The sequence below is a fragment of the Nerophis ophidion genome, linkage group LG12 (assembly GCF_033978795.1).
Source record: "Nerophis ophidion isolate RoL-2023_Sa linkage group LG12, RoL_Noph_v1.0, whole genome shotgun sequence".
Taxonomy (NCBI): domain Eukaryota; kingdom Metazoa; phylum Chordata; class Actinopteri; order Syngnathiformes; family Syngnathidae; genus Nerophis; species Nerophis ophidion.
Genome location: NC_084622.1, coordinates 28,051,257 through 28,068,267, shown reverse-complemented (window position 1 = coordinate 28,068,267; position 17,011 = coordinate 28,051,257). Strand labels below are relative to the sequence as shown.

General features: G+C 39.3%; 1 protein-coding gene across 2 annotated transcripts in view; it reads left to right on the top strand.

Annotated features, from left to right (window-relative positions):
* The window catches only part of LOC133563230 (anoctamin-9), a 45,173-nt gene that overhangs the window by 5,483 nt on the left and 22,679 nt on the right, over positions 1–17,011 (top strand). The window contains exons 2-7 of one of the 2 annotated variants that reach the window (XM_061917239.1): positions 629–703; positions 2,387–2,509; positions 2,604–2,740; positions 8,589–8,638; positions 8,701–8,759; positions 13,288–13,367. In XM_061917239.1, coding sequence (XP_061773223.1) covers positions 629–703; positions 2,387–2,509; positions 2,604–2,740; positions 8,589–8,638; positions 8,701–8,759; positions 13,288–13,367 — 524 coding nt within the window. Of the gene's footprint in view, positions 1–628; positions 704–2,386; positions 2,510–2,603; positions 2,741–8,588; positions 8,639–8,700; positions 8,760–13,287; positions 13,368–17,011 lie in introns of those variants that run through there. The other variant, XM_061917240.1, reaches the window with a different exon arrangement.

Genomic DNA, 17,011 nt, shown 5'->3' with positions numbered 1-17,011 from the left:
AAACATTTTTGCGAAAATGAGAAGGGCCGCAATTAATCAGTCAACAGGTGTACATTGTTTTTGGTATGATGTTCAGTATGTTGAAAATGATTCTGGTGAATACCATGTATAGCTACATTAGGATTTGACATTATGGTGTCATGTTGTTTTTTTACTTCATGCCCACACTCATGACCTGTGTGTGTGCGTGTGTTTGTGCGTGTGTTTGTGCGTGTGTTTGTGTGTGTGTGTGTGTGTGTGTGTGTGTGTGTGTGTGTGTGTGTGTGTGTGTGTGTGTGTGTGTGTGTGTGTGTGTGTGTGTGTGTGTGTGTGTGTGTGTGTGTGTGAGAGAGAGAGAGAATGCCACTACATGTCATGCTTCTTAGTCACATTAAATTGATGAACCTAAGCAGTGTTTGTGGTGATTGTGACTCACCACAGACACTGTGGCATTTCTCTCCCACACACGCCCACAACAGAGTTGGACTGGATTTTTGACTAGATAACAATCTTCTTGTAGATTTGATCTGTATATCAACACATTATTAACTCAAAACCACCATGTCTCACTCGTACTTTGTGTCATGTTGAAAATGCTAAAATGGCCGCTATCTGTTACATGACCTCCATCACTCTTGTCTACCAACAGCCCAGCAGAGAGCTTCTGGAATTAATGGGAGTTGTGAGAGAGAATGGCAATGATCAGAAGTCACCTCCTCCTGTGGTATGTAAATGATAGGTTTTGTCTCAATATGATATTTTGTGGTTTGTTTGGGTAACAAAGTGATATTTAGTCTTATTTAATAGTCATCAACCCTATTACTTAGATATGATTAATTGCAAGGACGAGTTTATCTTAGCCTTTCATGAGACTTTATTAAGAGATAAAAGGTGACTGAATCTGGATTGATGCTGTCAGACGTATTCATTTAACATTGTGGTTCTGTAGAATTTTACTGCATCATGGTGTTAACATTTTTGGTTGTCTAGAAACCAGGGATGTTCCGATCAGGCTTTTATGCTGCTGGTTCCGATACCAATCATCCTTGAGTGAGATCAGCCGATGCCAATACCGTTACTAGTCACAATGTTATAACACATTGTTTCATTTATTTATGGTAAATGCTATTGACAGTTGAAAATTATCAAGAAAATATTCAAACTACTTTCTTATTCTCTTTCTCAGTGTGTAACATGTTCATCCTTGTCTTCCAGTGATAATGATACTTGATGATAATACTTTAAGGGGTCTACATTTAAAACACTTCCTTGTGGTCTACATATCATGTAATGGTGGTTCTTTGGTCAACATTTTGCATATAATTTGTTTTACAGACTGTCCTTAAGACGCTTTTTGATTGTCTCTTCAGAATGCGCTGTTTTGTAGGCGGCCGTATTCATGTGCCCATATCCTGATCCAGGCCAAGCCCCCTTCGACTGCATCTCCACCCACTCAGCCATGTTTTAGTGCTCCTATATTGAGTCTACTGACAAATATAAGTACACTACTTTTTATTTGAAATTGCATCAGTGGAGGATTTTAGCATGCATGTGCATGTATGAGCCAGTTTGCCCCACAACAAGAGGAAAGAGAAAATACAGAACTTGTTGACAACAACTATGGACTACAACTGAATAAAAATGGTGGACTTGCGCAAAGCTCTTCAGGTAAACGTCTTCTATATATGGAGACATCCGCTGACGTGACAATCATGTCAAATTCTAAACGGCTCAATTTGAGCAAATTTGGAAGAAGGCAATATTGTTTTTGATAACATCTATCTATATTTTTGAAATTTTCGGAGACTCATGGGGATCTCAAATACACAAAAACTGGTGGCAACAGGTAAGAAAAGTCGGTTTTGCATAATAAGACCCCTTTAAGATACAAAGAAATGCAGTTTCTTTGCTGTTATGGGGTAATTATTATTAGGTTAGAGGAGCAGCTCCACACTGTGCATGGAGACGTGTATTTAGCTGCTAGCTGCTTGTCACCCAGGGGACTAAAAATAAATACTGTATCAGCCAGAGGATATCAGCGTTTATGGTCGGTAATAAAATGCATGGGGATCATATACTTTTTCATGAAAATTGGTTGATACTGACCAGTGGCCGATTGACCCTGTTAGATACATGAGGAAAAATAATGTGCGTTTTGTTGTACGCCACTACAAACTGTAACCATAAAAAAATACATATTATATTGCACATTATTATTGTTTTTGGATACAGTTTAGTATTGGATCTCATTTAAATGTGTAGGTGTAGCTAATGGTGTGACCCAAAGGAAATAAAGTTGTTCAGATTGTTTACATAAAAAAACCAAGTATGTTTGTCTCTCTCTACTGTCCTTCAATTGAGTGTTTATATTAAGTACAATTGATAAATATTTATTTCTGAGGAACAGGGTACGCCACTCTCATACGACTACATTTTGGTGGCGAAAACGAGAGAGCCCCATGATCGAGCGACCGTCAAAAAGCAAAACGAATTCATTGAGGAACTGAAAAAGAAAAATTTCAAAATCAAAGTGAGTGTGGCATTAAACAGACGTATATACCTTGAGATAATCACTTACAAGATCAAACCATTCAGTCGTCTCCTCTTTGAATGTTTCCCCATAGAAAATCATAGACGAGGACCTGGTCTTCTTTGGCATGCAAGCTCCTAATGAGATTTTTGAGAAGTACCGATACCTGCTCAAAGTTTCTGACGCCTGTAATTGGAGCTCAGACCAGAACCACGTGCCTCTCAGCACCAGGTAAAATTGTCACTGTAACTGTTTTTGCATGTTGACCAAGCCGTACTGTAATGTTACCATAAAAGTAATTAACTTATATTTATGTGTGTAAGAGTTGAGTTTACTTGTACAACAGCGCCTACATTAGTCTGTTTTGACAATACACATGTAATACAAGTTTGTCTGTTGCTTGTCCCCCTTCACTGACACAGTGGAACCTCTTAATGGGGAACTGCACTTTTGGGGAATTTTGCCTATCGTTCACAGTCATTACGAGAGACAAGAATACACGTGCTTTTTTTTGTTAGGATTTTAAAAATGATAAAAAAACACTTGCAAGATGCGGTTAATGGGAGTCACAGTTGTAGCATTCAAAGCCCTGTAAAACAACTTCAAAACCCTCCATCAAAGTTTTGTATACACACTGCAAGTCTATATATAATGTAATAAAAATACATGGTCATAACAATATGTAATATGTATAATATTTACCGCATTTTGGTCATTTTATGCATTGCCGAACCTAATTTCTTCGGCGCATTTATTTCCGTTTCCATAGCAGCGCACTTCCAACTTCCGTCAAAAAATGTGTGTTCCCACTTCCGGAAACAAGCATAAGTGTGTTTTAATCATGGCATACTTATTAACAGATAATGAAGACAACTTTTTTTGGACAAATGAGGATTCACAACCTCATCTTTCTGAAGCTGAACATACAGAGGATGAACTACTGTTTATAGAAGAGGAAGGGGCTTGAACGTGGGAGCAGATGGAAGCCGAAAGAGTGAAGTCGGCGTGACTTTGACGCTATAAATGTGGAGCTTGGAGGCAAGCTATTTTGACATAAACGTATTGCTTACCCAAAATAAACTGGAAACGTTGCCGACCAGCGGGACTAAACAAACAGCTGTCCATCAAGTGAGTCACTAAACTATTGATCACGATACACACAGAATGTCATGCATGTTATTGTTAGTACAACTACAGCACATACGCTGTCAAGCTAGTTGTGTACAAACAAAACATGAAATGTGGGCTAATACTTTACAGTATATGATTGTTCACGTTTTTCAGTCAGTACAGATTGGTGTCCTATCGCATTGTGTTGTGCACTACAAACAATGCGATTCGGGTGCTGACGTAGAAGCTTGCTTATCTCTCGCTGTAGCTAGTTCACGGCTAATACCGTAGCATGGTATTGTGTTTGTACGCTGGCAAACCAGTTCCTCAGTGTTCACGCTTACAATAGCAATGTTGCTACAGCTTAGTTGTTGTACAGATTACGGAACGTAAATGACTTATTGTTAGTGGGGTTTTATTTAATGCATTTTTAAAGTGATATAGAGGGAGAATGGATTGCTTCCATTAGCTGCATTGCTTGCCACCAAGAACGAGCCGGTTTAGAATGCAAAAAACCCAAAAAACTTTTGTCTTTTTGTCTCTCATAAGTATAGTGAATAATTCCAAAAATTCCAAGAAAAATGCAGTTCCCATTTAAGGCAAATAGTCTTTCTTCAGGATGTTGAATTGAATTGAAATATTTATTTTAAACCTGCACAGTACAACTAAACACAGGTTTGTTTGCTTTTTTACATTTTGGCAGAGATATTTACAGTATGCAAGGCTTGAAAAGGGGTTGGATGAAGCAGATGCTAATAATAGCCCAACCCCTCTCACTCATTCCACATTTAACATAAACAATATAATACAAGAACAATACTCTATAAACAAAAAACAAGAAAAACTCCTGTACACTAACAATTCCATGAGACAAGATCAATCAATCAATCAATGTTTACTTATATAGCCCTAAATCACTAGTGTCTCAAAGGGCTGCACAAACCACCACACACACACACACACACACACGGGCCCAAACACTCTCTGACCATATACCTCTCTCCCATCGCTCTGTGCTGAGGGCATCACTGTTATACACTGCATACATGTTAGATCCAATGTCAAAACCTTTTCTCATGTAGGTAATAAAGGAAGCCGAATGAACCTGTTTCAGGGTCAAATCGTGGCCATCATAAAGCGTCATTAAAGGCGTTGTTATACACCTTAAGCTGCTTAGAGGGCACTTAATGTTAGCATTACAGGTATATACCGGGTTATATCAGCTTTAAGCACTTGAAGTACATTCGCCATGTAGCACACACACACGCACACACATATTAGCCATGCTTTTTGTCTGCTAATGATAGCTATTTGCAGGGATGGGCAGTAGAGATGTGACGTTCACAAATAAATCGAATGCTTTGAGCGGCTCTTTTAAGTATACAATGAGAATCGATTCGCTGTTGCAAGCTGTTTGTTTGGGAGCCATTTCTAATGCACATGCTGTTATAACATCACACAACTGGCAACTGCACTAGGAAATTAGTCCGAGTCAAGGGAAGCATAGCAGACTTTTTATTATTTTTTATTTTTTATTGTTTTTATTATTTGTAATTTTTATATTTTTTGGTTAATTTTTCTGATGTAGCTCAAGTTTAAGTGTTTTATTATTTTATACTTGCCGTATTTGATATTTATGTATTTTTATTCATTTTATTGTTCAAAGGCTCTTGTGCTACAGTATTTTTCGGTGAGTAAAACATTCAAAATAGTCATAGTCAAAACATAGGGATATGGCATCACCTCATGGAATGTTTACAATGAAAACAAAACAAAAATAAAATCATAGTCAGATTTTCTGAATAATTATTACCAATAGACTATTATTTGTATAGATTTAAATTATTCTGATCCACATCTTATAACTGTTACTATGATTAAAAAAAGGTAAATAAAAATAATTATAATGTGAAGTTAAGTGAATTGTTTTTATATAGCGCTTTTTCTCTAGTGACTCAAAGCGCTTTACATTTTTGAAACCCAATATCTAATTTTTACATTTAATCCAGTGTGGGTGGCACTGGGAACAGGTGGGTAAAGTGTCTTGCCCAAGGACACAACAGCAGTGACTAGGATGGCGGAAGCGGGGATCGAACCTGCAACCCTCAAGTTGCTGGCACGGCCGCTCTACCAACCGAGCTATACTATAGCTATAATAATGAGCTAGTTTTTATGTGGCTCTTTGAAAGGAACGACTCCTCAAGATCTGGCTCCCTTCAAAGAATCATTGATCCCATTTCTTAAAGTGATGCTTTCCATCACAAATACATGAGTATTAAAGTGATTCAAATGGTAACCGGTGGTCTGGTAAGATTTATTGCAAGCTTGGTAGGTAAGAACTCAAGAGGCATTTTGTTAAGTCCACAGTCTGGTTTCATTCTAACAAGGCCACTGTCCAACTCTCAAAAGCTCTCTTTTCCCCACCAGTTACACACCTTCGGCCTTCACAATATTAGCACTGCCCGTCACATCCGGTCCAACTGCACAAACAAAATAAAGATCTCGGAAAAATGGCTTACACTTTATTAAACGTTGATCAATGTTCCTAAATTCCTATCAAATACAGTAAAAGTGTAAGAATCACTGATACTCAATTTACCATGTTGTTTTTGTTGTGTAGTTTTGTCTTGGGCCTCCAGATGATTAAATACGCCAATGCTTCATTGTCATAAAAGTGTAAAAAATAGTTCAAAATGTAATAAAATAAAATTTAATCTCGTCAATTCCAATCTAATCGTTGTCAAAAATATTCATATTTTGTTTGTCAAGTTTGCTTATTTTGAGTAATGTGTTCTCCAGTCCGAGATAAAACCCATATTTATTTTTAATTACAAGCAAAAATGGTGTAACAATTTGTCAAATGAGCAATTTTTTTTTTCTCAAATGATCACTTTTTCTTCAAAATATTATGCTTATTCTAACCTAATATCAGAAGTGTGTTGCATACTTTTGTAACATAATAACTGCCTGTTAAATTAAAAAATATATATTGTTAGTCCAAAAAAATATATTGTTAGTTGATTCTACAGGTAATATAGTAAACCTTTAAATTCTGTTTTTGCAGTGAAATGTTAAGGTGATTCACATTACAAATGTCCCTCACGCATCTCAATTTTTAAGATTCCAGTCAGACATACTCGTGTAATTATAAGTTTTCCACTGTAAAACGTACAATCTGCACTTTTAAAGGTTTTTAATGACTTGCTTTTAATGTCTGATTCTGGCAGCTCTGCCATTTTAGTGCTTTTAGATCTTACAGCTGCCTTTGACACAGTCGACCACACAATTCTTTTAGACCGCCTGAGAGACTGTGTGGATGTCAGGGGGACTGCGTTAGAGTGGTTCAGATCTTACCTGTCTGAGAGGTCCTTCTCTGTCAGGCTGGGGGACGCCACCTCCTCTTCTGCCCCGCTTTACTGTGGTGTCCCCCAAGGATCTATTTTAGGCCCCATCCTGTTCGCTCTTTATCTCCTCCCTCTTGGAGATATTTTTAAGAAACATGGAGTGTTTTATCACTTTTATGCAGATGACTGCCAAATTTATATGCCGATTACAAAAAACCACGGCCCCCTTACACCCCTTCTTAACTGTCTATGTGACGTCAAGGCTTGGTTAGCCCAGAATTTTTAAATAATGAATGAGGGAAAAACGGAAATTTTAGTTTTTGGTCCGGCCCTCACTGACTTGGGACCATTGCAAAATTATGTGCGTCCCAAAGTCACCAGCCTTGGCGTCACTATAGACAGCGATTTTAAACTAGACAAACAAGTCAATGGCGTTTTAAAATCGTGTTTTTATCACCTTCGTCTTTTAGTAAAGGTTAAACCGTTTTTATCTTTTAACCTTTTTGAACAAGTCGTGCATGCTTTTATTTCAAGTCGCCTGGACTACTGCAAAGCACTTTATGCTGGCATTAGCCAAAAAGCTCTCTCCCGGTTACAGTTAGTCCAGAACGCGGCAGCACGACTTTTAACAGGGGCCAGGAAACGCCAGCATATAACCCCAATTCTTCAGAGTTTGCACTGGCTCCCTGTTCATTTTAGAATTGATTTTAAAACATTGCTGTTTGTTTTTAAATCTTTACATGGACTGGCACCTCAATATATCTCGGACCTCATCCAAATTTACATCCCTGCGCGCGCTCTGAGGTCCGAAAGCCAGCTCCAGCTCGTGGTGCCCAAGACCAGACTTAAGACCAGGGGAGACAGGGCCTTCTCTGTGGTCGGCCCTAAGCTCTGGAACACTCTGCCCCTCCATGTTCAAACTGCTCCCACAGTGGAGTGTTTTAAGTCTCGTCTTAAGACCCACTTTTATTCTTTGGCTTTTACCACTACGTGAGTTGTGTGGTCCTCTGTCCTCTGTTGTCCTCTGTGTCTTTTATACACTTTTATTTCTATTTTACTGTTTTAATTGATTATACCCTTTAAAATAGTTTTTAATCATATTTGTTTTTGTATTGTTTTTATTGGTTTTATTTTTATTCATTTTTTGTTTTATTCAGTCATTGGTGGAGCATAATATTGTTTTTAACATGGCTGTGCAGCACTTTGGAAACGTTATTGTTGTTTAAATGTGCTATATAAATAAAGTGGATTGGATTGGATTGGATTGAAGAAACAATCTACATTAACCTATTTTTCCCTAATGAACACTAGTGTCACTATAATGTGTAACTGCTTTGAATGTGACTGTGCCTACTTTATATAACTTCCATTGTGTATGTTATTCTTATTTTTCTTCTCTTCTCATGCTCTTCTTCTCTTGTAAAGTTGTCATGTTTTTTTTTTTTAAATAATGTAGAGAAATCGCAAAACTAGTTACACACGGTTTTGTGTGATCTAGCAGTTTGAAATTTTGAGTTTTTTTGGCATTGTGCGTCAATGTTTAGGGACATTTGACTTAAAAAGTTCTATTGTACTAATGTTGAATTTCCGGCTGCACTTGTTGAGATGTCATGTTCTTCCCTCAGAATCAGAGTGGTCCACTTCATCTTGAATCACACACCTATTGATTCAGGAGGTAAGAAGTGTTTAATGCTCTCCCAGTCCTCTTTAAAAATATAATACTCTTTATCTTACCAGAGGGTCTTCGAGAACTCATGAGGATGAACGTATTTGAGGCGAAATTCTGCCTACATGAGGTGAGAAACTGCTCCAGTAATGTTAAAAGCAAAAAATAAACTGCTACCATCCAATATCCAAAAAATGTTCAGAGACAGAGCGGAAACTTTTGTTTGTGGGGTGACTCAATGGAATCAATTAAAAGAGGAAATTAACTGAACGATGTTATTGCTTTAACAACATCATTCAATTTAAGATACAAACAAAATAGGAGGAAACAGGAAAATATCTTGAAAGGGGAACTTGAGGTTTTCTTTTCAAAATCAATATGAAAGACATGACGACGGATGGATTTTTTTAATGCAGTCTAAATACTGAATAAACATTAATAAAAATCAGCTATTCTGCCCATAAAATCCGACAAATAACCATTATTTTTTATTTATTTATTTATTTATTTTTTTCCAAGATGGCACCGCCGTAGTGTCTGCTATTGGCAGGAGCTCTGTGCTCTTGTGTCATCCTTTTGTGTTTCCCTCTTGTTTTCATGTGTTATTTGTCCTAGTGTTTGAATGTGAGTGTGAATGTTGTCTGTCTATCTGTGTTGGCCCTGCGATGAGCTGGCGACTTGTCCAGGGTGTACCCCGCCTTCCGCCCGATTGTAGCTGAGATAGGCGCCAGCGCCCCCCGCCACCCCAAAAGGGAACAAGCGGTAGAAAATGGATGGATGGATATATATCACTGCACGTAAGTGATGATATTACGGACGTTTGATCCCTCAGGTGGTACTGCATCAAAAACTGACATCAGTGTGTAAAGGATATCACTACATGGGCTCAGGAACACTTCATAAAACCACTGTCAGTAACTACAGTTGGTCGCTACATATGTAAGTGGAAGTTAGCACTCTACTATGCGAAGCAAAACCCATTTATCAACAATACCCAGAAATACGGCCAAATCATCTATGTTGGACTGATGCAAAGTGGAAAAGTGTTCTGTGGACGAGTCCACATTTAAAATTATATTTGGAAACTGTGGACGTGGTGTCCTCCGGAACAAAGAGGAAAATAACCATCCGGGTTGTTATAGGCGCAAAGTTCGGAAGCCAGCACCTGTGATGGTATGGGGGTGTATTAGTGCCCAAAGCATGGGTAACTTACACATCTGTGAAGGCACAATTAATGCTGAATGGTCCATACAGGTTTTGGAGCAACATATGTTGTCATCCAAGCAACGTTATCATGGACGCCCCTGCTTATTTCAGCAAAATAATGCCAAGCCACGTGTTACAACAGGGTGGCTTTGTAGTAAAAGAGTGCGGGTACTTTCCTGGCCCGCCTGCAGTCCAGAACTGTCTCCCATCGAAAATGGGTGGCGCATTATGAAGTGTAAAATACCACAGCGGAGACCCCGGCCTGTTGAACGACTGAAGCTCTACATAAAACAAGAATGGGAAAGAATTCCACGTTCAAAGCTTCAACAATTAGTTTCCTCAGTTCCCAAACGTTTGAGTGTTGTTAAAAGAAAAGGTGATGTAACACAGTGGTGAACATGCCCTTTCCCAACTACTTTGGCACGTGTTGCAGCCATGAAATTCTAAGTTAATTATTATTTGCAAAAAAAAAATTAAGTTAATGAGTTTGAACATGAAATATGTTGTCTTTGTAGTGCATTCAATTGAATATGGGTTGAGAAGGATTTGCAAATCATTGTATTCCGTTTATATTTACATCTAACGCAATTTCCCAACTCATATGTAAACGGGGTTTGTACATAAAACCTTAATGGAGGTGTTTGGGTGTTTTTGTAGGGCCTATATTGCTAGAATTGAACAGCTCCCAAAGGGTCAATTGTAAGCATAATTTTGATCAAATGTATTTAATATTTGGAATGCATTAAGAAAATCAATCTTTCGTCATGTTCTTCATAATGATTTTGATTGATGGGCAAAATTCAAAAAAAAAGTGCACTTCCCCTTTAAGAGTGTTTAAAAAGGGATGTATTAGGGCTGTCAAACATGATTGATTACAAAATATTAGAACATGTATAATTTCAGATCAATCACACAATTTATTTTGAGTGCACAGCTCCTATACCTTATCCACAGATGGTTACATTAAAGGGGAATCAGGTTATTATGAAGTCAGTGATTAGGTCAATGCATACGTCGGTGCAAAGATGAGTGAGCAGTCTCTGACTGGTGTGCACCCCGGCAAATTTCACTTTGGAATAAACCCCAACAGTAAGTTAGTTTAAACTCTTACCTATGAAACAGAAAAAAATAAATGTAGTGCATTCAAGTAAAAACATTCAAAAAATGTTTCTGGATGACACTCTGATCCCAATGAAATTGCATTTGTGTCAAATTGGGGTACTTTGTTTCTCTAATTTACTGTGATCAATCATGATTAATTCGAATTCAAAAGAGTGAGTAATACAATTTTTTTTAAATTAATAATTTGATAGGACTAGTTTAGCGACTACAGCACAGGCCAAAAGTTTGGACACACCTTCCCCCCATTCAATGCGATTTCTTTTTTTTTTAATGACTACCGGTATTTACATTGCAGATTGTCACTGTAGGCAACAAAACTATGAATGATACAATTTCAGATGACTACCTCTTGAAGCTCATCGAGAGAATGCCAAAAGTATGCAAAGTAGTAATCACTGCAAAGGGTGGCTATTTTGAAGAAACTAGAAGTGCGTCTGCCTCACAACACGAAGGTCCTGCAGTCCTGGGTTCAAATCCAGGCTCGGGATCTTTCTGTGTGGAGTTTGCATGTTCTCCCCGTGAATGCGTGGGTTCCCTCCGGGTACTCCGGCTTCCTCCCACTTCCAAAGACATGCACCTGGGGATAAGTTGATTGGCAACACTAAATTGGCCCTAGTGTGTGAATGTGAGTGTGAATGTTGTCTGTCTATCTGTGTTGGCCCTGCGATGAGGTGGCGACTTGTCCAGGGTGTACCCCGCCTTCCGCCCGATTGTAGCTGAGATAGGCGCCAGCGCCCCCCGCGACCCCGAAAGGGAATAAGCGGTAGAAAATGGATGGAGAAAAATGGATAGAATATAAAACATGTTTTTCAGCTATTTCACCTTAACATGTGTTCATTCATAGTTTTGATGCCTCCAGTGACAAGCTACAATGTAAATAGTCATGAAAGTAAAGAAAATGTGTTGAATGAGAAAGCATGTCCAAACGTTTGGCCTGTACTGTGCATTTGATGAATTTATAAGTGGGTTTATTATTGTGATTATGTATGAATTAAATTCAATGTAATATATATCCTGTTAAAACACATAGGGCTCGATTTGCTTAAATCCAAATACCACTCGCTTAACAGTGTGTGAAAAAAAAGCATGTAATATTAGTGGATGTGTTGCGTGGGATCTATTAATACTGCATGTACGATTGAAAAGTTGTGCAGACCGCTTTATTTAAATGAAGATTTTGTGTGTACTATGTGGGGCTTTTACCACAGAGACAGACAATCATATTTTACTGCACATTCTTCTTATCATGCTCCTGTGTTGAACCCGCAGCACACATCTATAATCTGTAACACCTTTTTTAAATCGCAATCTTGACTACTGAAACACTTGCACAGTGGCATACCAAATCATTATTTTTCTGCCCTCAAGTGACACAGCTTGATGGGGTTTTTTCCCAGTCCAAACGCTTCAAAGTGATTGAAATCTGATCTTTTCGCATCAGATTCAGTCCACATTGGTCTACGTTTACACTGCAGGCCAAAGTGTCTCAAATCATATTTTTTCAAAATCGTATTTTTTTTTTCCAGCTGACTGTTGACACTTTAAGTAAAATGTGATTTTACGTTTACTTTTACTTTTACTTTACTATGCACACAGGCCGCAGTGTGGCCCCAAAGTAGCCTCTACGTCACTTGTATGCGCAGTTCGATAAAGTGATTTTTGGGACTATTTTTTTAATGCCTGGCTTGCAATCGACTGACACACCCTGCTTGATCGACGTAATGGCCTCTCCTGATGTAGATGGTTTGTTGTTTTCTAAATAAATTGGTGAAGAAGAAAAAAACATCATTGAAATAAAAAGGCATGTATGGACAACGTTAAATTGTTAGCAGGTCAGCATAATCTTGAAATTGTAGAAGCAGGAACCCCAAGTTCAATGGAGTATTGTATGGTAAATGTTTCAATGGAGACGGTCGCCTGTGAAGGGTCCAATAAAACATATTAGAGTGAGGGAAATACTGACATTGTAAAATAACTATTAAATATCAGGGTAGCACAAGCCACCCAAGCGTTTTACATTCCTCTAGGGAGGTGTGAAGCACAACTTGGCAAAGGCCTTTCCAAATGATACTTTGGTTCTATGAAGTTTACCCACAGTGGCTTTTTGTGAGTCATTCATGTGAGTCATGCCACCGTTGGTAAATGTGAAGCTTCGAGCGTCTTCACGTCAGCAGGTTTTTCTTCTCACAAGACTCCCCGCTAGGGAAGTGGAAGCCCGTACAATGTAATACATCTTGTTATATAGCTGATAAATGATTGAAAATCGTTAGAATCAGTCTTTATCAATGTTAAACCTTCCTTTCTCTTCATGTTGTCAATTGGCTTTGCAGAAAAAGAAACAGCAAGAGCTGACAAAAAGCTGGGCTCGATGGACCGCTTGTTTCCAAGGGCAACCCATAACTGATATCAGGTTGGGATTGCAACACACACACACACACACACACACACACACACACACACACACACACACACACACACACAGCAGCTTTCTGTCTACAAATGCGGCCCTTGCTGCTGTGATGTTTAAGCATTTCAATACTGCTGTGAAGTAGGTTTCAAGTGTTCCTCTGACGGCAGCACACATGACACGCACATTGTTTGGAATGATTGTTGAGAAAACAAATAGTGTCACATGTCTCTGGAGTTAGGAGCTTTTGTAACAGGCAACGTACAGTATCTCTGTATTGTGAGATGCGATGTTTGAGCTTCATGCTGAAATTGAACAAATTAAACTGCATCTCCTTGAACTAACTTACACACATTAGGGTGAAACCGAGAAGGCAGTAAAATTGTTACCAGCGTCCTCTACAGCAGGAGTCCCCAACCACCGGTCCGGGCACCTGTACTGGTCTATGATGCATTTGCTACCGGGCCGCACAGAAACATGAAATCATTTATTAACAACTCCCTTAACTTTCGCCTATCCCACTAGACCAGGGGTCGGCAACCCAAAATGTTAAAAGAGCCATAATAGACTGAGCCGCAAAAAACTAGAAGTGTTATAATGAAGGCAACACATGATGTACAGTAAGTGTCTGTATTAGCAATATTAGCCTATATTAAAATGATTGTGTCGCAGGCTGACGCAAATCTTTGTTGTCAGAAATGTTGAAATGTAATATTTGTTGTACACATGTTTATAACATTGTAAAACGGAGGCTTCTCAAAGGGTGAGATAACTCCTGGAAATGATTAGCTTAGAATGGCCAAAAGTATAGATGTGTGTGTCCAAGTTAAAGGAAACGACAGGCTGTCTTCTTCTGGTCACTAGAATCTACCGTATTATCCGCACTATAAGGCGCACCGCATTATAAGGCGCATAGAATAGATGCTACAGTAGAGGCTGGGGTTACGTTATGCATCTATTAGATAGAGCTGTGCTAAAGGGAATGTTAACAAAACAGTCAGATAGGTCAGTCAAAATTTATTAATATATTAAAAACCAGCGTTCTGACAATTCTGTTCACTCCCAAAATGAATAAACAGCTGTTTTATTATTTACCCCGATTCAATAAACACGTAAAAAACTGTCTGACACTGTTACGGTAAATCAAACGTTAGTGCAATCACAATATAGTAACACTCGAAATAGTGCAAAGCAATAATATATCAATAACTAGATAGATAGATAGATAGATAGTACTTTATTAATTCCTTCAGGAGAGTTCCTACAGGAAAATTAAAATTCCAGCAGCAGTGTACAGAGTTGAGATCAATTTAAAGAAAAAAGTAAAAAGTAAATAATGGGGGTTTAAAAGGAAACAAAATAGAGAAATATTACAAAAAGAATAAAAACAATGAGAATAACAATATAACAGTAAAATAAGAATATAACAAGACAAAGTAGGCAGTAGTGACCATGTTATGAAAACGTATTGCACTGTTAATGTTTTGCATCCCCTGTCATCCTAATACCCCTGTCCCCCGTCCCAGAGAGGAGTTGTACAGTCTAATGGTGTGTGGGACAAAGGAGTTCTTGAGTCTATTAGTCCTGCACTTGGGATGAAGCAGTCTAGCACTGAACAGGCTCCTCTGGCTACTGATAACGCTATGCAGAGGGTGACTGGCATCATCCAGGATGCTCACTAGTTTGTCCACAGTCCTCTTCTCTGCCACCGTCACCAGTGAGTCCAGTTTCATTCCGATTGTAGAACCGGCCCGCCTGATCAGTTTCTCAAGTCTGGAGCTGTCCTTCTTAGATGTACTGCCCCCCCAGCACACTACCATGTAGAACAGAACACTGGCAACCACAGACTGGTAGTACATCCACAGGAGTTTTCTGCAAATGTTGAAGGAGTGCAGTCTCCTGAGGAAGTACAGCCTACTCTGTCCTTTCTTGTACTGGTGGTCCGTGTTAACAGTCCAGTCCACCTTATTGTACACCCAAACCCCGAGGTACTTGAATGAGTCCACGGTCTGTACCTCAACTCCCTCGATCACGATAGGTTGTGACCGTGGACTCGACCTCCCAAAGTCAATGACCAGCTCCTTGGTCTTTGACAGATTGAGCTGCAAGACGTTTGTGTGGCACCAGACAACAAAGTCCCTCACCAGGTTCCGAAACTCCTCCTCTCTGCAGTCCCTGATGCACCCGACGATGGCTGTGTCATCCGCGTACTTCTGGATGTGACACAGCTCTGAGTTGTAGCAGAAGTCAGCGGTGTACAGGGTGAAGAGAAGAGGGGCCAGCACCGTTCCCTGCGGTGCTCCGGTGCTGCTGATCACAGTGTCACATCAACGTTAACAGTAACTCAACGTTGCTCAAACAATAATGTCACACAACACACAAAATAAACATGTAAAGCTCACTTTATTAAGTTATTCCTAATCCACGAATTCCTCAAATTCTTCTTCTTTAGTGTTCGAATCAAACAGTTGGGCGAATACGGCATCCAAAATGCCCGGCTCCGTTTCGTCGAAATCGTCATTAAACGAGTCAGTGTCGCTGCTGTTAATGTTAAATTATTTCGCTGCTGCTCTGTTCCTGTGTTCTACTGTGTGACTGATCGCCGTGTTTTTAAACTCTGCACGCCTCCCGCAGTCATATATCCCAGCATGCACCATGCGCTTCTTCTTCTACGAGGGAAAATAAGGTAGGCGGCTGATTACCGTAGTTGCGAGACCTCTTGTGGCATGTTTAATTCGTCCACTGAAGAAGAAGAACTCGAGGGATTCGTGGATGAGGAACAACTTAATAAAGTGATCTTTACATGTTTATTTTCTGTGTTGTGTTGTGTGACATTAACGTTTGAGCAACGTTGAGTTATTGATATATTGTTATTGCTTTGCACTATTTCGAGACGTCGTTAATGGAGTCCCTGTCGCTGCTGTTGTCTAGCAGTTCAGTAACAATTCCTGCTTTCCTAAAATCATGTCTCTAAATAGAAGCCATTTTGGGTTTTTTACATTTAAACACATAAATGGAAATGAAACGGCACGGCCTGGCGCAGTCATATATCCCAGGGACGGCGTGGCGCAGTGGGAGAGTGGCCGTGCGCAATCCCCACCTAGTACCAACCTCGTCACGTCCGTTGTGTCCTGAGCAAGACACTTCTCCCTTGTTCCTGATGGGTGCTGGTTAGCGCCTTCCATGGCAGCTCCCTCCATCAGTGTGTGAATGTGTGTGTGAATGGGTAAATGTGGAAGTAGTGTCAAAGCGCTTTGAGTACCTTGAAGGTAGAAAAGCGCTATACAAGTACAACCCATTTATCATTTATTTTATCATGCACCGCACGCTTCTTCTCCTACGGGGGAAAATGAAATTGGCGGCTGCTTACCGTAGTTGTGAGACTTGCTGTGGCTCAATATTGGTCCATATATAAGGCGCCCTGGATTATAAGGCGCACTGTCAGCTTTTGAGAACATTTTAGGTTTTTAGGTGCGCCTTATAGTACGGAAAATAGTTTTATTACAATATTTGCAAGCTGGGTAAATTTTGCAGTTGTCTATACCGGCACATAAACAACTATCAGAAATGCAAGCAGTATGACATACAGATATTGTGTCATGAGACATGCAAATATAAGTAAAATACACAGAGGACATAAGTAAAGG